Source organism: Salmo salar, chromosome ssa05, assembly GCF_905237065.1.
Source record: "Salmo salar chromosome ssa05, Ssal_v3.1, whole genome shotgun sequence".
Lineage (NCBI taxonomy): Eukaryota > Metazoa > Chordata > Actinopteri > Salmoniformes > Salmonidae > Salmo > Salmo salar.
The window spans coordinates 74,998,618-75,026,313 of record NC_059446.1 but is presented as its reverse complement, the minus strand read 5'-3'; the positions used below and the strand labels follow the sequence as shown (position 1 = coordinate 75,026,313).

The 27,696-nt window shown below is 49.5% G+C and overlaps 1 protein-coding gene across 1 annotated transcript; it reads right to left on the bottom strand.

Annotated features, from left to right (window-relative positions):
- Positions 1-123: 123 nt before the first annotated feature.
- LOC106605880 (histone-lysine N-methyltransferase ASH1L) lies at positions 124-27,333 on the bottom strand. Its single transcript, XM_045717753.1, has 15 exons — positions 26,287-27,333; positions 20,333-21,044; positions 15,697-18,964; positions 15,260-15,391; positions 14,880-15,007; positions 14,614-14,836; positions 7,546-7,855; positions 7,061-7,234; positions 6,859-6,950; positions 3,827-3,900; positions 3,699-3,744; positions 3,339-3,474; positions 3,065-3,228; positions 2,414-2,508; positions 124-2,250 (listed from the first exon to the last, which is right to left on the bottom strand). Exons 3-15 carry the CDS (start codon positions 18,857-18,859, stop codon positions 2,137-2,139), a joined length of 4,851 nt encoding a protein of 1,616 aa, XP_045573709.1. The 5' UTR covers positions 18,860-18,964; positions 20,333-21,044; positions 26,287-27,333; the 3' UTR covers positions 124-2,136.
- Between the last annotated feature and the right edge of the window lie 363 nt (positions 27,334-27,696).

Genomic DNA, 27,696 nt, shown 5'->3' with positions numbered 1-27,696 from the left:
TTATGTGTAAGGAATATCCCACCAGTTACGCAGCGTCTTCATAAGGATGGAGGAGCAGCGATATTCATGGGCCTGTGATAGTATGAAGGGTTAAGTGCTTTAGAATATAACTAGTCCACAATGCTCTGTAAACAAAAACGCCATTTTATTGTTATTGATAATAAGGTCAATGTTTGAAATGACATTCTGTCAGATGAACTCTGTGGTATTTTCTCCAAAGACAGGTTATAAGCAGCAATTTAAATTGTACAACAAAGGGCTGGATTCTCACCGCATCGCAGAAGTATCACGGGAGATCTGCGTTATAGCTCCATTTAAATTTAAAGGCAATGTTCCCACGTTCGTGGAGACTGCATTCACGATAAACACTGCCTATGTCGGCCTAATCGGAAGTTACCTTTACACTTTAATGCGATCTTCCGCGATACGGATTGAATCCAGCCCAAAGTTACATTTCATGCAAACTACATAAATAACCCTTCACTATATTGATGAATGCTATAATATTCCTAATCACCCATTGGAAATAGTGAGTGAAGCAAATACACAGGTCAACTATAAAACATTCAACTTAGTGTTCAAAGTCAAACTAGAAACTGCACCAAAGAGAACTGTACAAATGAACGGTTACAAATCTCAGATTCAATTCATTTTCCTGATTGACCAAAATAAAATAAAAGAACATTCCATCAGTCAGAAAAAGTATAGAGGTGAAGAAAAGAAAGTCATATACAATCATAGCAATATTTAACATAGGTCAGTTATGTTTAACACTTTGTAGCAAAATGAAGGCCTTTGACTATTAACTTTAACGCTTAGATAATAACTATCAATTATGAAATTGATTCATTACATTACTTAGGTCAATGTTACTGCATTATCATTGGTACAATATAACGATCTTGAAATGATCATATTCACTAAGGCAATAAAAACTACTTGGTTTGATACATAGAAGGGTCTCTAGCTGGTACTGGTACTGATATTAAAGTTACTGTACTGAAATCCTTACAGGACGTATTGCATTTGGAGATTGAACTCACTTAGGCGTCAGTTTATTTACAACATGGCACTTTTACATTAAAGGCTTGATTCAATACGTAGAGCTGAAGAGAACATTAAAGGAAATGTCCCGCATTAGCGGAGACTGCATTCACGGTAAAAACTGCATATGTCGGCTCAATTGGAAATGACCTTTACACTTGAATCATGCTATAGCGCCGAACTTCAGCGACAGGGATTGAATCAAACCCTAAGGGCTGTGTATCGCGGAAGATCTGCATAAAAATGTAGAGGTAGGCCTCCCAAGTGGTGCAGCGGTCTATGGCACTGCATCGCAGTGTTGCGGTGACACTACAGCCTGGGGTTCGATCCCGGCTGTGACCGGGAGTCCCATAGGACGGCGCACAATTGGCCCAGGGTTGTCCGGGTTAGTGGAAGGTTTGGCCCGGAGGGGGCTTTACTTGGCTCATCGCGCTCTAGCGACTCCTTGTGGCAGGCCAGGCACCTGCAAGCTGACAGTCATCAGTTGGCCGGTGTTTCCTCCGACACATTCCGGTTAAGCAAGCAGGTGTTAAGAAGAGCGGCTTGGGTCACGCTTTGGAGGACGCATGACTCGACCTTCGCCTGTCCGAGACCATTGGGTAGTTGCAGCGATGAGACAAGATCATAATTGGATATCACAAAAAAGGGGGTAAAATTGTAAAAAATGATATTGTCATGGTAATTTGAGATTGAGCCGACATGCAGCGTTTACTGTGAATGTAGTCTGTGAGAACACGGGAACATTTCCTTTACATTTAAATCGAGCTATAATGCGGATCTTCCGCAATACGAATTGAATCAAGCCCTAAGACTCTATGCTCTCCATCGATCCCTTCCACCCTCTCTGACTATTAAATCAGACTGTCACTGGTCTGCTGACCATCTGTCAATCATTCTCAATGGTACAGTAAACAACAACACCCTCATTCCTCTCAGAAACAACGCCCAAAATCATCTTTATAACAAATCATTTCAGGGAAGCTTTTTCCCCCCAACACTAGTGCAAAGTTAGCTGAACTGAGCTACTTGGAAGAAGAAGAGAGACTGAGCTGAGATTTCCCCCCTCCTTCCTTCCTTGTCCTCTCTCACCAATCATGTCTGCCGCAGCTTCAGGAGTATGTTGTTCAGTCGCTCCTTCCGGACTTCCCTCCAGCCCTCCTCTTCCTCCTCCACCTGTTTTTTCTCCTCTTGTCTGTTCTGAGTGAGCTGTGGTGGGGGCAGATGCGGCATCAGGAGTTAGTTATAAGAATTAGTGACACAGACAAAGAACTCCATATGAATACTTCAAGACAGCCCTCATGGGAGACACTAATGAGTGAATATCTTTACAGTTACAGTACAGGGAGAGCACTCAGAGGAGAGCACTCACATGGAGCGTGGTGCTGAGGGGGTTATGGGGGCACTGGGGATCACGAAGGGGCTCACTAGTCCACACAACCTTCTTCTTCACCGCCATTTGTCGACCTAGAGGGAGGGGAAAGAACCTTAGTGCCCATGGATGGTATTGTGTGTGTGTGTGTGTGTGTGTGTGTGTGTGTGTGTGTGTGTGTGTGTGTGTGTGTGTGTGTGTGTGTGTGTGTGTGTGTGTATATATATACAGTAGATGTCCTTAAAATTCCTTTATGAGTGTCTGTTCTTAGCTGGTGACTGTTTGATGGAAATACATTTTGGTTGATAGTTTATGGGGAAAGCTGAACCTAGCTGGATGTTCTTGGACGGCAGTGAAGAGATGACAGAAATGGGAAAGCACTTATTTCTGTGGTTGGAAAACTGCTGTGTGTGTAATGCTGAATATGATATGGCTCAATAAATACTGTAAAACAGAGAGCTAAACTGAGCACTGAGATGAACACACACATTTATGTCCATATAAACATACACTCAGTACAATACTACTGAAAGACAATGAACACATTTAAAATAAAACACACTGACACACAGGCGCACACACACAGGCGTGCGAGCACACACACACACACCTACAAAAACTTAAACTAACACACACACTTGCTTCATGGACCTGACATGATGTGGCTGTTGTTGTCCCCAGTAGCTACATAGCTGGAAACTCCTCCTCCATCTTTCTCTCGTTCCCCCTCTCTCCCCCTCCTCAGGCGTATCTGTCTGTCTCTGACCCTCTCCCAGTTCCTCAAAAGGAACACGCGGTGCTTCAGGACGAACATCCTGACAATCAAACAAATACATAAATAAGATCATTATTTTGAGAAATGCACACAAACTACTAGTCTGCACCTCCATGTGTACTGACATGGCAGGTTGTCTTCTGTCTTTACCTGTCACTGGTGGTCATAGGCTCCATGTCCAGGTAGGGAAACAGCTTCTTACTGGGACTGGAACACTCCTCCTGGGGAGAGGGAGGGAGGGACACCCCTGTCTGGTGACTGGACAGGCTCTTCTCTTTTGGTTGGTCTGGGAGGAAAACAAAGACAGAGAGATAATGAGGTATGGATCCCTCCACACAGACCGAATACTTTCAACGTGTCACTGCAACAGTGGGATGTCCCCCCCCCAACCAAGTAGGATGGTAAGTCATGTTGAAGTCAAGTATTGATGTACACACTACAGTATTAACGTTGTGTATGGTATGCACCGTATGCACATACAGGAGCCAGCTGTGACTTTAGGGTACTCACAGGATGAGATCTCTCTGGTCAGATGAACATCTGGCTCTTTGTGGAGCTGGAACACACAGAGACATGGTCATTCAAGTGAGTGAGTTTATTCTGTGTGTGTGTGTGTGTGTGCATAGTGTGTTACACACCTGGTTGTGCCTGAAGAGCCACATGACGTCAAAGGGCAACTGAAAGTCAATACGTCTCATTCTTAGGTACTTCCCTGTGAGAGAAAGGGGGGTGTTAAAAACCTGACACACACAATCTCACTCACACACACAATCTCACGCACACACACACACACACACACACACACACACACACACACACACACACACACACACACACACACACACACACACACACACACACACACACACACACACACACACACACACACACACACACACACACACCATTCTGTTAGGTGACCTAAACTGGGATATGCTTAACACCCCAGTAGTCCTACAATCTAAGCTAGATGCCCTCAATCTCACACAAATTATCAAGGAACCCACCAGGTACAACCCTAAATCCAAAAACATGGGCACCCTCATAGATATTATCCTGACCAACTTACCCTCCAAATACACCTCTGCTGATTTCAATCAGGATCTCAGCGATCACTGCCTCATTGCCTGCATCCGCTATGGGTCCACAGTCACAAGACTACCCCTCATCACTGTCAAACGCTCCCTAAAACACTTCTGCGAGCAGGCCTTGGATATTGACCTCCTCCCGTCAGTAGAGGATGCCTGGTCATTCTTTAAAAGTAATTTCCTCACCATCTTAAATAAGCCTGCCCCTTTCAAAAAATGTAGAACTAAGAACAGATATAGCCCTTGGTTCACTCCAGACCTGACTGCCCTCGACCAGCACAAAAACATCCTGTGGCGGACTGCAATAGCATCGAATAGTCCCCGCGATATGCAACTTTTCAGGGAAGTCAGGAACCAATCAGTTAGGAAAGCAAAGGCTAGATTTTTCCAACAGAAATGTGCATCCTGTAGCTCTAACCCCAAAAAGTTTTGGGACACTGTAAAGTCCATGGAGAATAAGAGCACCTCCTCCCAGCTGCCCACTGCACTGAGGCTAGGAAACACTGTCACCACCGATAATCAATAAGCATTTCTCTACAGCTGGCCATGCTTTCCTCCTGGCTACCCCAACTCCAGCCAACAGCTCCGCACCCCCTGCAGCTTACTTGTCCTGCAGCTACTTGCCCAAGCCTCCCCAGCTTTTCCTTCACCCAAATCCAGATAGCAGATGTTCTGAAAGAGCTGCAAAACCTGGACCCGTATAAATCAGCTGGGATAGACCATCTCTTTATAAAATGATCTGCCGCCATTGTTGCAACCCCTATTACCAGTCTGTTCAACCTCTCTTTCGTATCGTCCGAGACTCCTAAAGATTGGAAAGCTGCCGCGGTCATCCCCCTCTTCAAAAGGGGTGACACTCTAGACCCAAACTGTTACAGACCTATATCCATCCTGCCCTGCCTTTCAAAAGTCTTCGAAAGCCAAGTTAACAAACAGATCACTGACCATTTCGAATCCCACAGTACCTTCTCCGCTGTGCAATCCGGTTTCCCAGCTGGTCATGGGTGCACCTCAGCCACGTTCAAGGTACTAAACAATATCATAACCTCCATCGATAGAAAACAGTACTGTGCAGCTGTATTCATCGAACTGGCCAAGGCTTTCGACTCTGTCAATCACCACATTCTTCTCGGCAGATTCAACAGCCTTGGTTTCTCAAATGACTGCCTCGCCTGTTTCACCAACTACTTCTCTGATAGAGTTCAGTGTGTCAAATCGGAGGGCCTGTTGTCCGGACCTCTGGCAGTCTCTATGGGGCTGCCACAGGGTTCAATTCTCAGGCCGACTCTTTTCTCTGTATACATCAATGATGTCGCTCTTGCTGCGGGTGATTCCTTGATCCACCTCTACGCAGACGACACCATTCTGTATACATCTGGCCCTTCTTTAGACACTGCGCTAACAAACCCCCAAACGAGCCTCAATGCCATACAACACTCCTTCCGTGGCCTCCAACTGCTCTTAGTAAAACTAAATGCATGCTCTTCAACCGATCGCTGCACGCACCTGCCCGCCCGTCCAGCATCACTAATCTGGACGGTTCTGACTTAGAATATGTGGACAACTACTAATACCTAGGTGTCTGGCTAGACTGTAAACTCTCCTTCCAGACTCATATTAAAGATCTCCAATCCAAAATTAAATCCAGAATCGGCTTCCTATTTCGCAACAAAGCATCCTTCACTCACGCTGCCAAACATACCCTCGTAAAACTGACTATCCTACCGATCCTCGGTGTCATTTTCAAAATAACCTCCAACACTCTACTCAGCAAACTGGATGCAGTCTATCACACTGCCACCCGTTTTGTCACCAAAGCCCCATATACCACCCACCACTGCGACCTGTATGCTCTTGTCGGCTGGCCCTCGCTACATATTCGTCGCCAGACCCAGTGGCTCCAGGTCATCTATAAGTCTATGCTAGGTAAAGCTTTATCTCAGCTCACTGGTCACCCTAACAACACCCACCCGTAGCACGCGGTCCAGCAGGTATATCTCACTGGTCATCCCCAAAGTCAACACCCCCTTTGGCCGCCTTTCCTTGTTCTCTGCTGCCAATGATTGGAACGAATTGCAATTAAAAAATAAAAATAAAAAATAAAAATAAAAAATCGCTGAGGTTGGAGACTTATATCTCCCTCACTAACTTAAACATCAGCTATCTGAGCAGCTTACCGATCGCTGCAGCTGTACACAGCCCATCTATAATTAGCCCATCCAATCTACCTACCTCATCCCCATATTGTTTTAATTGACTTTTTTTGCTCTTTTGCACACCAGTATTTCTACTTGCACATCATCATCTGCACATCTATCACTCCAGTGTTAATTTGCTAAATTGTAATTACTTCGCTACTATGGCCTATTTATTGCCTTCCCTCCACACCATTTGCACACACTGTATATAGACTTTTTCTATTGTGTTATTGACTGTACGTTTCTTTATTCCATGTGTAACTCTGTGTTGTTGTCTGTGTTGCACTGCTTTGCTTTGCTTTATCTTGGCCAGGTCACAGTTGTAAATGAGAACTTGTTCTCAACTGGCCTACCTGGTTAAATAAAGGTCAAATCAAAACTCACCAACATGTATGGGAGCAGGCAGGAGGCTGTAGTCTTGTTCTCCTGGTGTATATTCCAGTCTCTCTCTGTTCAGCTGGTTCTGAGAGGAGGGACTGGGGAAGAGACACATTTACACTAGGAAATGAATAGAATACACACCATTTGTGAAATCAATTCAGAGTATGTGAAGTTAGTTTGTATGAACGGGTGAATGAAAACTCACTCTGTAGTTTTGTAGTCATCTGAGTAGAGCCCCGCCCTCTGAAACCTCTTCCTAGGCAGCTGGTCAGCTCCCTTATCTGATTGGCTGGCTGGGGTTAGGGATGGAGTTTGGGTTAGCTCTGATTGGCCTGTGCATATGGAGGGGGTGTGGGTGACTGGCTCACCTTCACCAGAACTAAGAGGAAGGAATAAAGTGAGAGAGCGAGAGATAGGATAGAGAGAAAGAAAAAGAGAGAGAAAGGGCACTGGCTTAGCACACAGTGCTGTCAACCATGTGTTAATATACTTTGTCTGTGTGAGGTATTAAGTCTTCAGTGCACATCTAGCAGCTAGTTGCAGGGTATGTAAAACAGCATGCATTTTCTAGACTTTCTCAGTAACGCTTTGATCGCTGTGGGAGTGAAATGTTGTTGCGTTAAACTTTGCGACCATCTGCGAGGGCACTCGCTGGGTCAGTTGGGATAAGGGTGAGTTCTGACGGTTTACCTTTGGAGACAGGATGGATGTTCGACCTCCTCTTTCTCAATGCACCTCCTCTTCCGTCTTCTCCTCCTCTGGCTCTGAATCACAGCTTCAATCACCTCTTGTACTGAATCTCCTCCTCCTCTGTTTCTGTCTCTGTTCTGGACGTCTGTCTCAGTTGGAGGGTTTGGTTGGCTTGTAGGAGAGAGGAAGGGGGAGACCAAAGGGGAGGCTAGAGGGTTCTTCCTGGGTCGTCCAGGCCCTCTCTTAGCCCCAAAACTCTGACCGGTTCTCAGCCACTTCAGTTGCCTCCTGCTCAGGTCATAGTGTGGGTCTTGAGTCCAGAGAGAAGTAATTGGAGCGAGGACAGGGAGCGAGAGAGAGAGATGAGAGAGAGGTGGGAGACAGAGAGAGGAGAAAGGGAATGATTGGGAAATAAAGAGAGGGGAAGAGAGAGAGAGGAGAGAGAGATGGGAGACAGAGAGAGGAGAAAGGGAATGATTGGGAAATAAAGAGAGGGGAAGAGAGAGAGAGGAGAGAGAGAGAGGTGGGAGACAGAGAGAGGAGAAAGGGAATGATTGGGAAATAAAGAGAGGGGAAGAGAGAGAGAGGAGAAAGGGAATGATTGGGAAATAAAGAGAGGGGAAGAGAGAGAGAGGAGAAAGGGAATGATTGGGAAATAAAGAGAGGGGAAGAGAGAGCGAGAGAGAGAGAGAGAGAGAGAGAGAGAGAGAGGTGTATATGTATCAGTAACTGAAAGAGCAGCAGTCTGTCTCAGTGTGTCCCTGGGATTGGGTGACTCTACACTTCCTTTGCACTGCTGCCTGGTATTCCCCTGAAATCATATACTCCCCTTCTGGGAATCACAACAAGCAGTCTCTCTCACTCACTCACACACGGTATGCACCAGAGGAGGCTGGTGGAATGAGCTTTAGGAGGACGGGCTCATTGCAGTGGCTGGAATAGAATCATTGGAACAGAGTCAATCTTTCCATGTATTTGATGTGTTTGGTACCATTCTACTGATTCCATTCCAGGCATTACAAAGAGCCCGTCCACCTATATCTCCTCCCACAAGCACCCTCTGGTATAAACACCCCCACACACACAAACACCCACACACACAAATTATACATTAGAATGTGTGTGTGGGCTGTGTGTGCTCAGTCACATATGTGTCTGGTTAGATGATGTGCGACTGCCAAACAAATCCATCCTCCCTCCTCCCCTCTCAAAAACAACTCTCTACCTCCCTCCCTCTGCCCTCCCTCTCTATCCTCCCTCACTATCAGTCCCCCGCCATCCCTCTATCCATCACTTCTCCTCAAGTATCTCCTTTCTTCCCATCTTTCCAAAATTCCCCAACATTAACACTGACTGAGCAGCCTTTCCTTCTAGGGTTTTTCCAGCCAGCCAGTGTACAGGACAGTATGTTGGCCAGCCAGCCAGCCAGTGTACAGGACAGTATGTTGGCCAGCCAGCCAGCCAGTGTACAGGACAGTATGTTGGCCAGCCAGCCAGCCAGTGTACAGGACAGTATGTTGGCCAGCCAGCCAGCCAGTGTACAGGACAGTATGTTGGCCAGCCAGCCAGCCAGTGTACAGGACAGTATGTTGGCCAGCCAGCCAGCCAGTGTACAGGACAGTATGTTGGCCAGCCAGCCAGCCAGTGTACAGGACAGTATGTTGGCCAGCCAGCCAGCCAGTGTACAGGACAGTATGTTGGCCAGCCAGCCAGCCAGGCAGTGTAGAGTACAGTATGTTGGCCAGCCAGCCAGCCAGGCAGTGTAGAGTACAGTATGTTGGCCAGCCAGGCAGTGTAGAGTACAGTATGTTGGCCAGCCAGTCAGGCAGTGTAGAGTACAGTATGTTGGCCAGCCAGGCAGTGTAGAGTACAGTATGTTGGCCAGCCAGTCAGGCAGTGTAGAGTACAGTATGTTGGCCAGCCAGTCAGCCAGGCAGTGTACAGTATAGTATGTTGGCCAGCCAGTCAGGCAGTGTAGAGTACAGTATGTTGGCCAGCCAGTCAGGCAGTGTACAGTACAGTGTGTTGGACAGTCAGGCAGGCAGTGTACAGTATAGTATGTTGGCCAGCCAGCCAGGTAGGCAGTGTACTGTATTGTTGGCCAGACAGCCAGACAGTGTATAGTACAGTATGTTGCCCAGCCAGCCAGCCAGTCAGGCAGTGTACAGTACAGTATGTTGGCCAGTCTGCCAGGCAGTGTACAGTATAGTATGTTGGCCAGCCAGCCAGGTAGGCAGTGTACTGTATTGTTGGCCAGACAGCCAGACAGTGTATAGTACAGTATGTTGCCCAGCCAGCCAGCCAGCCAGGCAGGTAGTGTACAGTACAGTATGTTGGCCAGCCAGTCAGGCAGTGTACAGTATGTTGGCCAGCCAGTCAGGCAGTGTAGAGTACAGTATGTTGGCCAGCCAGTCAGGCAGTTTAGAGTACAGTATGTTGGCCAGCCAGCCAGCCAGCCAGGCAGTGTAGAGTACAGTATGTTGGCCAGCCAGGCAGTGTAGAGTACAGTATGTTGGCCAGCCAGGCGGTGTAGAGTACAGTATGTTGGCCAGCCAGCCAGCCAGTGTACAGGACAGTATGTTGGCCAGCCAGCCAGGCAGTGTAGAGTACAGTATGTTGGCCAGCCAGCCAGGTAGGCAGTGTACTGTATTGTTGGCCAGACAGCCAGACAGTGTATAGTACAGTATGTTGCCCAGCCAACCAGCCAGCCAGCCAGACAGCCAGACAGGCAGGTAGTGTACAGTACAGTATGTTTGCCAGCCAGCCAGGCAGGCAGGCAGGCAGGCAGGCAGGCAGTGTACAGTATTATATGTTGGCCAGCCGCTCAGCCAGCCAGCCAGGCAGTGTATAGTACAGTATGTTGGCCAGCCACTCAGCCAGGCAGTGTACAGTATGTTGGCCAGCCACTCAGCCAGGCAGTGTACAGTATGTTTGCCAGCCACTCAGCCAGGCAGTGTACAGTATGTTGGCCAGCCACTCAGTCAGGCAGTGTACAGTATGTTTGCCAGCCAGCCAGCCAGGCAGGCAGTGTATAGTAAAGTATGTTGGCCAGCCGCTCAGCCAGGCAGTGTACAGTATGTTTGCCAGCCAGCCAGCCAGCCAGGCAGTGTACAGTACAGTATGTTGGCCAGCCAGCCAGGCAGTGTATAGTAAAGTATGTTGGCCAGCCGCTCAGCCAGCCTGCCAGGCAGTGTACAGTATGTTGGCCAGCCACTCAGCCAGGCAGTGTACAGTATGTTTGCCAGACAGCCAGCCAGCCAGCCTGCCAGGCAGTGTACAGTACAGTATGTTGGCCAGCCAGCCAGGCAGGCAGGCAGTATACAGTATTATATGTTGGCCAGCCGCTCAGCCAGCCAGCCAGGCAGTGTACAGTACAGTATGTTGGCCAGCCGCTCAGCCAGCCAGCCAGCCAATGTACAGTACAGTATGTTGGCCAGCCAGCCACGCAGTGTACTGTACAGTATGTTGGCCAGCCAGGCAGACAGTGTACTGTACAGTATGTTGGCCAGCCGCTCAGCCAGCCAGCCAGCCAATGTACAATACAGTATGTTGGCCAGCCAGGCAGTGTACAGTACAGTATGTTGGCCAGCCAGGCAGTGTACAGTATGTTGGCCAGCCAGCCAGGCAGTGTACAGTACAGTATGTTGGCCAGCCAGGCAGTGTACAGTATGTTGGCCAGCCAGGCAGAGTACAGTACAGTATGTTGGCCAGCCAGGCAGTGTACAGTATGTTGGCCAGCCAGGCAGTGTACAGTACAGTATGTTGGCCAGCCAGGCAGACAGTGTACAGTATGTTGGCCAGCCAGGCAGTGTACAGTATGTTGGCCAGCCAGGCAGTGTACAGTATGTTGGCCAGCCAGTGTACAGTACCGTATGTTGGCCAGCCAGGCAGTGTACAGTATGTTGGCCAGCCAGGCAGTGTACAGTACAGTATGTTGGCCAGCCAGGCAGTGTACAGTATATTGGCCAGCCAGGCAGTGTACAGCATGTTGGCCAGCCAGGCAGTGTACAGTATGTTGGCCAGCCAGGCAGTGTACAGTACAGTATGTTGGCCAGCCAGGCAGTGTACAGTATGTTGGCCAGCCAGGCAGTGTACAGTATGTTGGCCAGCCAGGCAGTGTACAGTATGTTGGCCAGCCAGGCAGTGTACAGCATGTTGGCCAGCCAGGCAGTGTACAGTACAGTATGTTGGCCAGCCAGGCAGTGTACAGTATGTTGGCCAGCCAGGCAGTGTACAGTACAGTATGTTGGCCAGCCAGGCAGTGTACAGTACAGTATGTTGGCCAGCCAGGCAGTGTACAGTATGTTGGCCAGCCAGGCAGTGTACAGTACAGCATGTTGGCCAGCCAGGCAGTGTACAGTATGTTGGCCAGCCAGGCAGTGTACAGTATGTTGGCCAGCCAGGCAGTGTACAGTACAGTATGTTGGCCAGCCAGGCAGACAGTGTACAGTATGTTGGCCAGCCAGCCAGGCAGACAGTGTACAGTATGTTGGCCAGCCAGGCAGTGTACAGTATGTTGGCCAGCCAGGCAGTGTACAGTACAGTATGTTGGCCAGCCAGGCAGTGTACAGTACAGTATGTTGGCCAGCCAGGCAGTGTACAGTACAGTATGTTGGCCAGCCAGGCAGTGTACAGCACAGTATGTTGGCCAGCCAGGCAGTGTACAGTATGTTGGCCAGCCAGGCAGTGTACAATACAGTATGTTGGCCAGCCAGGCAGTGTACAGTCCCGTATGTTGGCCAGCCAGGCAGTGTACAATACAGTATGTTGGCCAGCCAGGCAGTGTACAGTATGTTGGCCAGCCAGGCAGAGTACAATACAGTATGTTGGCCAGCCAGGCAGTGTACAGTATGTTGGCCAGCCAGGCAGTGTACAGTACAGTATGTTGGCCAGCCAGGCAGTGTACAATACAGCATGTTGGCCAGCCAGGCAGTGTACAGTACAGTATGTTGGCCAGCCAGGCAGTGTACAATACAGTATGTTGGCCAGCCAGGCAGTGTACAATACAGCATGTTGGCCAGCCAGGCAGTGTACAGTACAGTATGTTGGCCAGCCAGGCATTGTACAATACAGCATGTTGGCCAGCCAGGCAGTGTACAGTACAGTAGGTTGGCCAGCCAGGCAGAGTACAATACAGTATGTTGGCCAGCCAGGCAGTGTACAGTATGTTGGCCAGCCAGGCAGTGTACAGTATGTTGGCCAGCCAGGCAGTGTACAGTATGTTGGCCAGCCAGGCAGTGTACAATACAGCATGTTGGCCAGCCAGGCAGTGTACAGTCCCGTATGTTGGACAGCCAGGCAGTGTACAGTATGTTGGCCAGCCAGGCAGACAGTGTACAGTATGTTGGCCAGCCAGGCAGTGTACAGTACAGTATGTTGGCCAGCCAGGCAGACAGTGTACAGTATGTTGGCCAGCCAGCCAGGCAGACAGTGTACAGTATGTTGGCCAGCCAGGCAGTGTACAGTATGTTGGCCAGCCAGGCAGTGTACAGTACGTTGGCCAGCAAGCCAGACAGTGTACAGTATGTTGGCCAGCCAGCCAGGCAGACAGTGTACAGTATGTTGGCCAGCCAGGCAGTGTACAGTATGTTGGCCAGCCAGGCAGTGTACAGTATGTTGGCCAGCCAGGCAGTGTACAGTACAGTATGTTGGCCAGCCAGGCAGTGTACAGTATGTTGGCCAGCCAGGCAGTGTACAGTACAGTATGTTGGCCAGCCAGGCAGTGTACAGTACAGTATGTTGGCCAGCCAGGCAGACAGTGTACAGTATGTTGGCCAGCCAGGCAGTGTACAGTATGTTGGCCAGCCAGGCAGTGTACAGTCCCGTATGTTGGACAGCCAGGCAGTGTACAGTATGTTGGCCAGCCAGGCAGACAGTGTATAGTATAGTATGTTGGCCAGCCAGGCAGACAGTGTACAGTATGTTGGCCAGCCAGGCAGGCAGACAGTGTACAGTATGTTGGACAGCCAGGCAGTGTACAGTATGTTGGCCAGCCAGGCAGACAGTGTATAGTATGTTGGCCAGCCAGCCAGGCAGACAGTGTACAGTATAGTATGTTGGCCAGCCAGGCAGACAGTGTACAGTATGTTGGCCAGCCAGGCAGTGTACAGTATGTTGGCCAGCCAGGCAGACAGTGTATAGTATGTTGGCCAGCCAGCCAGGCAGACAGTGTACAGTATAGTATGTTGGCCAGCCAGGCAGACAGTGTATAGTATGTTGGCCAGCCAGCCAGGCAGACAGTGTACAGTATGTTGGCCAGCCAGGCAGTGTACAGTCCCGTATGTTGGACAGCCAGGCAGTGTACAGTATGTTGGCCAGCCAGGCAGACAGTGTATAGTATGTTGGCCAGCCAGCCAGGCAGACAGTGTACAGTATAGTATGTTGGCCAGCCAGGCAGACAGTGTACAGTATGTTGGCCAGCCAGGCAGTGTACAGTATGTTGGCCAGCCAGGCAGACAGTGTACAGTATAGTATGTTGGCCAGCCAGGCAGACAGTGTACAGTATGTTGGCCAGCCAGGCAGACAGACAAGCAGCAGCTGAGACAGTGACACATGAACAGGACTATACATAGAGACTAGTGGTTAACTAATGACTGTGTTCTGCTCATAGCTTCATAGCCCAGGGCTCAAACAGCACAGCAGGTGGCCAACTTCACAACTAGAGACATTTCTAAGATCTCTGGCAGATCGGACTGGAAGGGTTATTAACAGACTGAGAATGAACCAACAAATGAGGGGAAAATAATGTGTGCGTGTGTGAGTGTACGCGTGTATGTGTGACAGTTCATGTGTCATGCAGGTTCTCTGTTCATGTCTCTAACTTGCTGTGGTAATAAAAAGAACAGAGACTAATTTCCTCTCTGATGTAGTGATTACATTACCTGAGAGAAGGACAGTCTACCAACCTTACTACTGTCTCTGCTATGTGAAAACCTGCTGTCACTGTAGTATGTCTAGCCTGGGTGCCTGGCTTCAATAATTCTCTCTCTCACACACTCACACACTCACACACACACACACACACACTCACACACACACACTCACACACACAACATTCCCCCGTCTCACCTGTGCCTCTCCTCTCTGTCTGTGATGGCTCCTCACTCCTCAGTGACCCGTCTTGACTCCCTGGTCTCCAATTGTCTCTTCCGCTCCTCATGCCCCTCCCACTGGTGACAGAGGAGGTGAAGAGGTTGGTGTGTGTCGGGGGGGGTGAAGGTGCTGTGACAGGGTGTGTGTCTCTCCCCCGCCTCTTTCTCTGACCCCCCCACAGCGGCCGTTCTCTGCCCTTCTGTCAGAGTGCCCCAGGTGGGATCGGGGGGTCTGAATCCTGCCCCCAGCCCCCCTCTCCTCAGCCAGGGGTTCTGCCGACCCCCCCAGCCCTCCCCAAACGAGGACAGGTGAGAGGAGCCTAGACAGGTGAGGGGCGTGTGTTTGAGCCTCTCTGATGATGATGAAGAGGCTGGTTTAGCAGAAGCAGAAAAGAAAGATGAGGGGTATTTGCCGTGCCTATGTTGCCATGGAGACTCCATCAACCCAGCACTCCCTTGTCCTCCAGTCTTTCTACTTTCTCCTGACCCTGTGGTGAACTCTGACCTTAGCTGTGACCCTGCAACTCTCTCCTCCTCTTCTTCCTTTCCGTCACGATCACGCTGTCTGTGACGATGTTTGTGTCTGAGCTTGTGTTCACTCCCCCCACAGACACAGGACCTACCAGGGATGGACCCTGCTGGACAGGAACGGACCCCGGCCCTCTTTCCTTCACCCCTAACCCCCACGTCCTCACCTCCACCTCCACCCAACCCAGCCTCCCTCAGCTGCCTGCTCCTCCTCCTGTGGAACCTGGCTGGGTTGAGGAGGAGGTGAGGGGGGTGGAGGTGGGGGTGGTGGGGGGCGTAGGGGTGAGGGGGAGGCAGGGGAAAGGAGGGGTGGGGGTTTGGGTAATGGGCCATGGTCAGAGGATAGCCTCTGTAGTAGCCAAAACCCAGAGGCATGGGGGTGGTGGAAGAGGTGGTGGAGGAGGACAGGGGGGTACTGAGAGAGGAGGGGTGGAGGTGCCCTGCGATACCCTGTAAGGCACACCTCCGCCCCTGGCCACAGTCACCCTGGTCTAGGGACTCACAGGGCTTGGTGGGACACCCACACCTCAACCTCTGCTCTGGCTTTCTGCTGCCATAAGGCAGGCCGTGGCAGGGGTGGGGGTGGAGCGGGGAGAAGGAGGGGTGAGGGGGGGTAAGACAGGGGGTGAGGTGAGTAGTATCCACTCAAGTTGATTCTGTAAACGTTTGAGCGGAAATTTTGCGATGACAATAAGGAAGAGTGGCGTCTTTTCCCCCCCACTCTCATCGAGATCCTGCCCCAGTCCAGCTCTCGCCCAATCACGGTGGCGACCGATACGGACCTCGCTGAACTGCCCAATGAGATCGTCCAGTTCAGAGAGGAAGTCTGGGTCGTGCGCGTGCATGAGCAGGTGCTGGTACTTCCTCTTGCGTTTGTGTTTCTGTCTCTTGTGTGTGTGGTGCCCGAGGCAGGGGCAGAGGTCCAGGTGGGAGCGCTGGTTGTGCCCTAGGCAGGGGCAGGGGGGGCAGGTATAGGGACATTCGTACCCCCTCCGCCTGTGCCTGTGTCTGTCTCTGGGTTCCACTAAGTCAGAAGGAGGCGTGTGTCTGGGGGAGGCAGAGGGGGGAGAGGGGGGTGAGGCTGACACTCTGATGGGTGAGGGTACAGGGGGGGGGTGTTCTAGTAACATGGAGGGCGAGGGTTGTCTCTGACCCTTCAGGTTGACCCCTAAACCTGTCCGGAACACTGACCTGGTGACATCTGAGGTCATCCCCATGGTTACCCCCCCTCTCCCTCGGCCCCTCCTCTCCCCCCGCTCTGAGATAGTGTTGTGGTCCATTCCAATCACACTGTCACTAGGCAACATCTCCTTGCTGTGTGATTTACTGATAGGTGAGGGTGTGGCCTCTTTCAGGTGTGCGGGGAAGACAGGCAGATGGGGGTGAGGAGGGTGAGGAGGGTGAGGAGGGTGAGGAAGAGGAGGAGAAGAGAGTCTGCTGGAGGGATGGTGGAAGAGGGGATGTCGTCCCTGACCTGGAGAACTCCTCTTTAGGGAGGGAGAGAGGGATGAAGAGGAGGAGAAGGAGGAGGAGAGAGGACGTGGTGATGCGCAGGAGGAGGAGGGTGAGGGGAGGGAGAAGGTGTGGGGGAGGAAGAGGGAGGGAGCTGGTTCTGTGCAGCCTCCATCACTGTAAGGGCTCTGGGCTCCACTGGAGTGGGTGAGAGATGGGGAGGGGAATGGGTGAGAGAGGGGAGGATGGGGCTGGGGAGAGGAGAAGAGAGAGGGACCAGAGAGACTGGTGAACAGTGTGGACTGAGAGGCAGGGTTAGAGTTAGCTGGAGCTTTGGGTTTGCGTCCTCTCCTCTTCCCCATGTAGATGGTCCCCCTCTTACTCACGTTGATCTGGGGACCTAGGTTACCCCCAAAGGAGGAGGACAGGGAGGGTGCTGTGGCCAACCCACACACCCCTCCTGCACCCCCACGAGAGTTCTCTCTACCTCCCTCTCTTCCTCTCCCCTCCTTCCCCCCTCCACACCCAGAAAGCATTTCCCTGAGTAGCCTCCTCCTCTTCCTCCTCTTCATCTCTCCGATGATGCTCCTCATCCTCAGCTTCCTGTTCCCCTTTTCAGAGGGGAAGTCTTTACCCCCCTCCTCACCTCCAGAGGGGGTCAGTGTACCCCTGTTCTGGTCCTGGAGAGTCTGTTTGGGGAGGAGGGGGGAGGGGGGCAGCCGTTTGGGGCGACCTCGTTTCCTGGGCATGGGGTTGGGGCTAGAGGGATTGGTGAGGGTGGGACTGTGATCCAGCACTGGGTTGAGCACATGGGGGTCCAGAGTCTCATCATGCCCATGATGGAGCACCTCAGCTCTGGTAGGTTTGGGGGAGTGTCTGGGTTGGGGTTCGTCCAAGCTCGAGGTTTGGGATTTGGGGCGACCCCTTTTTCTGGCCTGAGAGACGGGACGGTCAGGTCCAGGTGAAGGGCTAGGGTCAGAGGTCAACAGATGAGACTGGGTGGGGGGTGGGGGTCGCCCTGCTGGTCTGGGTCTCACAGGGGTTGAGGTAGAGGGGGAGAGGGAGGACGGACTGGAGGGTGGGGGAACGGAGGGGGCTAGGCATGACTCAGCTGACCGAAGGTTGGGTGAGTTGGTAGTTGCGGGTGTCTGGGGGGTAGTGGGGGATGTCTGGGGGGTAGTGGGGGTCTGTGGGGCAACTAAGGGGGCATCTTGGGGGCCATCTGGGTTCTCTGCCAGTCTCTGTGCCCGGTTCACCAGCCTGGTCCAGCTTGGCCGTCGGGTCTTACGTTTCTTCAGCGGACGGCTGTCCTGCTCTCGGGGGGAAGTAGGAGGAGAGGAAGAATGGAGAGAGAGAGAGGGAGGAGGGAGGGAGGTGAGGGGAGAGGAGGCAGTGGATGGGTTGGAGGGAGAGACGGTGGGTCTTGAGGGGGCACCAGTATCATCTGATTCCCCTGTTCCTCTGGTCAGGTCTGGGCTGGGTGTACCTGTCTTCCTGCTCTGAACCTCAGACAACATCTGACACTTTGTAGAAGAGGGCGATTTATTCATCCTCAAGTCTCTGGGCTTCTCTCTTTCCTTGTCCTCGTCCCCATTTCTCTCCTCCTTCCCCGTCATATCCCTCCTGCTCTCATCCATCCCAGTTCCCTCCTTCCCTCTCTCATCTCTGTCCATCTTTGGACTCTCATTCCTCCCTCTGTCCTCCTTCCCTCTCCCCTTCTCCCCTCTCTTGCCCTTCCCTTTCTCACCCCTCGCTTTGTCATCTTTCTCTTTCTTCTTCTTGGCTTTCTCTTCCTTCCCTCTCTCATTTCCCACAGAGGACGGTAGTAATGGTCCCCTGCTCAGGCTGGTGAGGGAGGCAGCAGGACTCAGTCTCCCATCAGCCACTGGGGCTCCTCTCTGGTCTGGAAGTAGGGGTGTGGATGGGGGCGGTGTAGGAGGGCAGCTGAAGCCTGTAGTCCTCTCCTGGGCTGCAATGTCAGCCTGATGGGGGCTGGAGGCTGGAGGTCTTGTTGTTGAGTTCACGTTAGAGGGGGTGGCTGAGGAAGAACAGTTCTGTTTGCGACCTTTGACCTTTGTGAGTCTGGTAGGATGGCAGGTAGATACTCCCCCATTCAGCATACCTCCCTCCCCCTTAACACCTGCCTCACCGCTAGGGTCCTTTACCAAGGGGGAATGGGGTGATGAGGGAGGGGGGGAATGGGGAGATGAAGCTGTGGGGTCAGAGGGGGTTGCCTGGTCCATTTGGGCAGGTGAGGGTAGTTTGCTGTGGGCATCAGGTGGGTCAGGGTGCCTTGGTTTCTCCGGTAGGGTGTCTGACTTCTTATAGCCCAGGTTCACAGGGACCTGCTGGGATGAAAACATGGTTATAAACACATTGTTATCAGATCAGATTGGTCATTTATTATGTCATCTATCAGAAAAGATCTAGGTAATTTACAGGTAAAGATTTTAATATAATCAAAAATATTTGAAAGAAATATTTCTCCAAAAGAATCCCGGTTAGACCTATGATAGAGTTCTGTTCATGTATTACACAATTGCTATTTTCTAATAATTTACAGCATTGTGCCCTTGTTGACAAGGAAGTAGAGGTATGTAAATGTAATGTGTTTCAGAGCTGCATAGTTCATTAGCATTAGTGGGTCAGAGAGAGGACAGGGAGAGGAAAGAGAAAGAGGGAGGGAAAAGGAGAGCAAACAAGAGAGAGAAACAGTAAGGGTGGGGTGCTGGTGCAAGCCTGTTGGAAGACAGCTAAAGGACACAATGACAAAGAGAGAGAGAGAGAAAGAGACAGAAAGAGAGGAAGAGAGGAAGAGAGAGAGAGCGTGAGAGGAAGAGAGAGAGAGAGGAAAGGAGAGAGGAAAAGAGAGAGAGCGAGAGAGACGAAGAGAGAGCGAGAGAAAGATAGAGAAATTAGGACAAATGGGAGGAGAGAAGCTGAGGTGATGGAGACTGAAATGAGGTTGACCCAGCAAGAGGAGAAATTGAGCGATCGAGAAAGAGAGAGAGGTGGAGAGAAAGAGAAATGAGAGCAGGTAGAGAAAAGAGGGGAGGTAAAAATAGACAGAGAGAAAGAGACAGAGTAGAGAGAGAACTAGAGAGCGATCGAGAAAGAGAGAGAAAGGCAGCTGTGCTATTGGTAGCTATAAATGGCCACGAATAGAGATGAGGAGGCTTGACATTTCATGCTTGTCCTGTAATTTGGGAGCTGCGTTGTTGCAGCCTGACTGGTGTGTTTGCAGCTAAAGCAATAATCTACTCTCTGGGGTGGGTGATTGTCATAAGAGCTGATGGACCAATGTCTGGATCAGCTGCTAATAGTTGCTGTGCTGTGTGACTATTAATAGTCCTGTTCTCTCTTCTAACACACCACTGCTGCTGCTGTTTAACTTTCTCTATCCAGACAATCACTCACTTGACCTTATTATTATTAGAAACCATTAGGAACCGCTGAGTGTTCTGGACCGGATAGCACGCCTGCTGGGGGATGAATAGGAAACACACATACTGAACACTAATGCATATCATGCACAAGCCTACATAAATGTGTAATAATATATAATTGTGTCAAATGTGAATACTTCTTCACACTGGAGAGATTTGTAGGGGAGCCGGTGTATAAAACAGAACTGAAGTACTAGTCAATGTAATAAACTAGTAGCAAGCGATTAACAGGTCAGGTATTCAGTGAGGTAGTAGTGGTTCTCTTCTTACCTGTTTGGCTGGCGCAGTCTGAGGGTTGGCTGGGCTGGGAGGGGTGGTTGTAGGGGCTGTTGATGATGATGATGATGAAGACGGAGGCGAGGAGGAGTGTATCTTCCTGGTCTGGGTGGTGCTGGGGTCTGACCCCTGGTTCTGCTCTCCGTCCCCCTCCTCCAGAGGGCTGTTCCCCTGCCCACTCCCCCTCCCTCCTGACTCCCCCTCCCTGCTGCCCCCCTCCCAGGCCTCTGGTATGTCCTGATGGTGGGTTTACACTCGTAGCCCTCCAGGGTCCTGGGGGGTTTCTTGGTGTGTTTGGCGGTTTGGACTCCGATCCTCAGCCTCACATTGCCCTCAGTGCAGCTCCTCTCTCTGCCTGGGAATGGGAGCTGTCTCTGCCCTGCAGCACCACAGCGCCCCTCAATGAGCACCTCCAGTACTGCACCACCTGCTTCCTTCTCTATCCTCTTCCTCGTCCCACCGCCTACCTCTTTCTCTGGGTACTGCTGTGGTGGGGTTGTGGGGAGGAGAGGCGGTGAGGATGGTGGAGGTAGAGATGGGCCCCCCTTCGCTCTCTGGTCCATCAGAGATGTGAGGGGGGAGGGGTGGGGGGTGAGGCACCCAGGGTGGGAGGGAACAGGTATTGTTCAGAGATTAAATATCAAAAAGCTTTCTTGACCCAACTGTCCAGCACTCTGTCCCTCTCTGTCTGTCAGTCAGGCTTGAACTGAGAAGGATGGAGTGAAAGAGAGAAACAGACAGAGAAAGAGGTCATTTCACTGACACCAGACATTAGTAGCAGCAATACAACAACAACAGGAGAAGTCTCTGTCAGCTTTACTGAAAAACAACAGAATGACAATCCAAATGTAAAGTACTTTACAAGAACGTGAAAACACAGAAACTATACTGCCTCTATGGCACTTAATATAATGCTTACAACAGACGACAAAGACACCAGTTAAATGTCAGCTTACAAGTAGGCTATGTCCTGTTCTCCACTGCAGCTGACCACAGCATCACCCAGCCTGGCAACCCGACACTATACTAAACCCTACAACTGGAGTCAGCTCCCTCTCTTTCCTCCGCTCTCTCCGGCCAAAGTCCTGAAGAAAATGCTGCAATACAATTTCCCTAGCCGCGTGTGTATGTGTGTGTGTGTGTGTGTGTGTGTGTGTGTTGTGTATATATGTGTGTGTGTGTGTGTGTGTGTGTGTGTGTGTGTGTGTGTGTATGTGTATATATGTGTGTGTGTGTGTGTGTGTGTGTGTGTGTGTGTGTGTGTGTGTGTGTGTGTGTGTGTGTGTATGTGTATATAGTGTGTGTGTGTGTGTGTGTGTGTGTGTGTGTGTATGTGTGTGTGTGTGTGTGTGTGTGTGTGTGTGTATGGTGTGTGTGTGTGTGTGTGGTCGTATGAAGCAGATGGCAGTAAAGTCACTCAGGAGATGATTCAGATGATGACCTCACTGATGACCTCACTGAACGGAACCCCAGGGGACCAATCATACTCAGCAGAGCAGCCCTTTCCAAGAATGCCTGCACTTACTGGAAAACTCTCTTCAAATTCTTTAAAAAGGTATCATTCCTTCCTTCCTCCATCTTTCTTTCTTTCTTTCATGAAGGGATCACAGATATAAGGGCTCATGCTCGATACCAACTTCTACTTCTCTCCACACCACAACCCTGCTACCTTTCCCTCCCTCCCTCCCTCCCTCCCTCCCTCCCTCCCTCCCTCCCTCCCTCCCTCCCTCCCTCCCTCCCTCCTCCCCTCCCTCCCTCCCTCCCCTCTACTGTACTCTGCCTTTCTCTCTTTTCTCTCCAACCTTCTCTGTTTCATGTCTGTCAGCAACCCTTTGCAACTCTCTCTCTCGGAACAGACCACACAGTAAAACGGTCAACCCAGCACCAGGCACCGTATCCATGTTAATGAAAACCATATTTCCTCCCCCTCTTCTCTTCATTCTTTTTCTCCTCTTCAACCTCAATCCTTCCATTCACGTCCTCCAGAACGTTCCCCTCCTCCCCTCTCAGTAGTGGTGTAACACCAATCCGTAGGAACGGGCAAAACTTATTTTTGGAAACGACTGTGAATTCCTCCCCCTCCCCTGGTTTCCTCTAAGTCAAGTAAGCTTTTCATTGACCCCATTGTAAATGGACTTTTAATGTGATGCTATGGCAAGTAACACACCCAACAATAACGTTCCTCTGAACAGCCATACTTTACTCTACTCTCTCTGTCTGTCTCCCTCTCTCTGTCTCCCTCTGTCTGTCTCCCTCTCTCTGTCTCCCTCTCTCTGTCTCCCTCTCTCTGTCTCCCTCTCACACATACACACTTGCTCTGTAGTCTATGTGCTGACCAATACACGCCAAAACAAACACCATCTCCTATAACTCTTTCCCTATCATCCCCTCTGTCTCATTCCCCTCTGTCTCATTCCTCTCTCTCTCTCTTCATTTCCTAATAAAACACACCCTGTTGTACATTCTTTACTCTCTATGGAGAGCCTCTTACGAAACAACTCATCTGTCTCTCAACAGTGCCTTGTCCTTCTCCTCTGAAGAGGCTTCCAGTCAGACCATGTTATCATATAGAGCTCAGTATCTCTCAGACTACTGGTCACCTCTACAGTGACCACTACTGTGGCCTGACCCAGATAGACACACACAGAGAGAGAGAGAGAGAGAGAGAGAGAGAGAGAGAGAGAGAGAGAGAGAGAGAGAGAGAGAGAGAGAGAGAGAGAGAGAGAGAGAGAGAGAGAGAGAGAGAGAGAGAGAGAGAGAGAGAGAGAGAGAGAGAGAGAGAGAGAGAGAGAGAATACATATTGTGGAGGTCACAGTGGCATGAAGACATGGTGAGATAGAGGACAGTATAGTACAGTATACTACAGTACAATATAGTATAGCCCTGTTTGTCAATACAATGTCAAGTTGGCTAGATTGAGTGACAGGTTGAAATACCTTTAATTTTCAGAATATGGCATTATAGAATAGGCGACATTACGTGTTTAGATAACACAAGTACAAGTGCCATGAGTCAACAAGCAGGCCCACACGTAGCCTACATGTAGATAGACTGAGGAAAGAGGTGTGGCCAATACATACTGGACAGAACAAAAGCTAATGGTATTATTCACTATGACTAAATACGAATGTTATGAACCTCAGTCCTATAAACAGCCTGTCTGTCTGTTCCAAGGTAGTGTCTGTCGTGCTAACTAACCAGCAGTCAACGATATCGCAACATTAAAAGTAGACTCAGCGATATGACGTAGATGCAGAAAGTAAACAGCATAGTGGGTCAATTTTCGCAACAACTACTGTAATTGAGCATTACAGTCTCTGTTTTGATGCCCTGGCTACCATGCTGTGAACAGCGTGAAGCGAACCCCTGCACATGCGCAGATACTGTGTGTGACTGAGTGAGAGTGAAGTCTTGCATCTTGCTCATCTCAATATCTCCGGTGCTGCTCGTGGCAAAGTAATTTCGCTCAGTCTGCCTTTAAGCAGCGGGTCTACAGCTATTGCGGATGTCAGAGTGATGGATAGACTTGACACTATTATCATTGTGATCCTCTGCACTCAACAAGCAGTGGGTTAAATCATTGTAAGGGCCCTCTCATATCCAACCATCTCCATCAGACTGTCACTGTTATCAGCCATAACTACTAGTACATTAGCATCTCTATGACAACACACTACTGACAGAGCATCCCATTATACGCTATATATATCGGATGGGGCCACAGTGTCTCCTGACCCCTCCTGTCTCAGCCTCCAGTATTTATGCTGCAGTAGTTTGTGTCGGGGGGCTAGGGTCAGTCTGTTATATGTGGAGTATTTCTCCAGTGTCCTGTGTAAATTTAAGTATGCTCTCTCTAATTCTCTCTTTCTCTCTCTCTCTCTCTCTCTCTCTCTCTCTCTCTCGGGGGACCTGAGCCCTAGGACCATGCCTCAGGACTACCTGGCATGATGACTCCTTGCTGTCCCCAGTCCACCTGGCCATGCTGCTGCTCCAGTTTCAACTGTTCTGCCTGCGGCTATGGAACCCTGACCTGTTCACCGGACGTGCTACCTGTCCCAGACCAGCTGTTTTCAACTCTCTAGAGACAGCAGGAGCGGTAGAGATACTCTGAATGATCGACTATGAAAAGCCAACTGACATTTACTCCTGAGGTGCTGACCTGTTGCACCCTCTACAACCACTGTGATTATTATTATTTTGACCCTGCTGGTCATTTATGAACATTTGAACATCTTGGCCATGTCCTGTTATAATCTCCACCCGGTACAGCCAGAAGAGGACTGGCCACACCTCATAGCCTGGTTCCTCTCTAGGTTTCTTCCTAGGTTTTTGCCTTTCTAGGGAGTTTTTCCTAGCCACCATGCTTCTACACCTGCATTGCTTGCTGTTTGGGGTTTTAGGCTGGGTTTCTGTACAGCACTTTGAGATATCAGCTGATGTAAGAAGGGCTATATAAATACATTTGATTTGATTTGATAATTTGATATACAAAAGTATGTGGACACCCCTTCAAATGAGGGGATTCGGCTATTTCAGCCACATCCGTTGCTGACAGGTGTATAAAATTGCGCACACAGCCATGCAATCTCCCCAGACAAACACTGTCAGTAGAATGGCCTTACTGAAGAGCTCAGTGACTTTCAACGTGGCACCGTCATAGGATGCCACTTTTCCATCAAGTCAGTTCATCAAATGTCTGCCCTGCTAGAGCTGCCCCGGTCAACTGTAAGTGCTGTTATTTATATTGTAATGTGGAAACATCTGGGAGCAACAACGGCTCAGCCACAAAGTGGTAGGCCACACAAGCTGACAGAATGGGACCCCTGGGTGCTGAAGTGTGTAGCACATAAAAATCGTCTGTCCTCAGCTGCAACGCTCACAACCGAGTTCCAAACTGCCTCTGAAAGCAACGTCAACACAATAACTGTTCGTCAGGAGCTTCATTAAATGGGTTTCCCTGGCTGAGCAGCCAAACACAAGCCGAGCAGCCAAACACAAGTGGTGTCCATACAGAAATGGTTTGTCAAGATCGGTGTGCACTGGCATGCACAGAGCCCTGACCTCAACCCCATCGAACACCTTTGGGATGAATTGGAACACAGACTGCAAGCCAGTCCTAATCGCCCAACATCAGTGCCCGACCTTATTAATGCTCTTGTGGCTGAATGGAAGCAAGTCCCCGCATCAATGTTCCAACATCTAGTGAAAAGCCTTCCAGAAGAGTGGAGGCTGTTATAGCAGCAAAGGGGGGGGGGGGGACCAGCTCCATATTAATGCCTATGATTTTGGAATGAGATGTTCGAAGAGCAGGTGTCCATATACTTTTGGTCATGTAGTGTTGATACATGATACATGATAGTGTACATGATAGTGATCGGTTGAGATACTCACTTGTGTGATCTACCCGCGTTCACGGTGTCACTGTCATGTCAACATTACGCACTAGTTTATTTTGCGAATGGCGATGGATCGTGTGAACTATGGTAGCTTGTAGGCATTACGCACAGTGCACACATAACGTAGGTGATGACATGACACGTGCCATTGTTGTTGTTGTCATTCATATAGCCTATATCATAGAACATTTACCAATAATACATATAATTGCACAACGAATTTAACCATTAAACTATTACATGTCTGTCAATTATCACAATTCTCTATGATGATACAGTCTTTTTTTGTGTGATGAGTCCATGCCCCTTTCCCCTCCCTCATCTGTCCTCTGTCTACCTTATAATACTTGTGTCAGCAACATTGGCTTAATAAATATTATCACAGTCTGTGAAGGGAAAATTCAACCCTGGTCCCACACCCCCATAATAAATTATTTGACAGATGCAATATTGTTGCAACGCTGTGATACAGCACGCTAGCATATACTTACTAACTAACATAACATGATGGTTTGATATGCTACAAAATTAGACATATTCGTGCTACTTACCGAGCGTGCGCGTCCCAGAACTGCGTTTAGCCTACATTAGACAAGATAAGAGAGCTTGGTGATACTGTCCTATCCTCTCGACAACCGTCAACAATCATGCGATGTATTCAGATATTGGTTTGGTTACATAACTAAAGTCGCTAGGCCTACTCCTCCTAGGAAACCCTACGCATAGGCTGGCTGGATACAGAAGAGAACAACATTTGCGCGGCGGTTTTCATAGCGCTGGGTTGAAGACACTACAGTAGCATTCTCCGTAGTAACTTGTCTCGACAGCTAGGTGGAGAGCTTGTTACAGTACTGCAGGCGAAGACAAGTAGATTCAGCCGCGGAGTCGATGGTTACGGGCCGGGGCATAATTATAATAATGCTGCAAATTCACGACAACTAATACCAATAATAGATTGTATTTTGAAAATAACAATAATTTCATACCTTGATTACATTGAGACATGATCACATACAAAAGACATGTCTCTTTTTTAATGTGGTATACTTGGGAACATATTTCCTAAATTAAACAAATGTGTAGCTGAATTCCTTGTGATTTTAGTCTTTTTTTTACATAAACAAAATCCTATGTTTTATTTTGTAATACAAAAATGGGGGAGGTGGGGTATCAGTCGCGGGACAGTTTTGTTTAGTTTATTTTGTAACTATTTCTCAGCCAGCCAGGAAAAGGGAAAGTTCGGCTACATTGTTTCCTTCAGACTGATCAGATCGTGCACTGTGCTAGAGGACGGTGAACGCCCCCCGTGAGGCTGCGTCATTCTGTGCCAAAACATTGTTGACAGCTAGGCTTTCTATTCGATTGCATAGTTGCGAGCTTCACTCTTAATAAATGATGAGCACATACGCCAGCAATCTCTTAGCAAAGGCAACTTTCATGAGAAAATGTATTCAGAAGCTATATGTGCAGTTGGCCGAAATAATAAATACCTCAACAGTTCAATGTGCATCTAAATGATTTTAAAAAGTACCTAAAAACTTATGTTCACAAAGTACCCTAAATTATTTAGAAATACATAATGATATTAAAAAAAAAAGAACAAAATGGCGACGACATATCAAGCCTTGCTTTCTCTTGGCCCTTCTTTCCCAAGCAGTTACCTGTTTGCATATCTGAATTCGTTCCTTGCGCTACCCGGGCACGGTTGAAGTCAGAGCGGACTGAAGCCCATTCACAAAACCGGGGCTTCTGAGCGGAAAGCGCCCGTAGTAGAAGCACTGAGTAGAGGGTTACAGCAGTCTCAAACAAGCTGAAAGCAACACACCGCACTCTTTCAGGAGCTCCAAGAGGCGGGAGAGAAGGGAGGGAGAGAAGGGTGATTGATGTGCGCTATGGGAGATGCAGTAGATTGTAAGCCTATACAGCCAAAGCCTACTGTTTTTTTTATTGTTTAGAAATTG

What these genes read in the sequence shown, in the direction of transcription:
- LOC106605880 (XM_045717753.1), bottom strand. Translation starts at nt 18,859, where the DNA reads ATGGACCAGGCAACCCCCTCTGACCCCACAGCTTCATCTCCCCATTCC. An exon ending in TGAGGAGAGGGGGGCTGGGG is followed by an intron (nt 14,837 to 14,879) that starts GCAGGATTCAGA and finishes GCACTCTGACAG; the next exon opens with AAGGGCAGAGAACGGCCGCT. An exon ending in GGCTCTTCAGGCACAACCAG is followed by an intron (nt 3,745 to 3,826) that starts GTGTGTAACACA and finishes TGTGTGTTCCAG; the next exon opens with CTCCACAAAGAGCCAGATGT.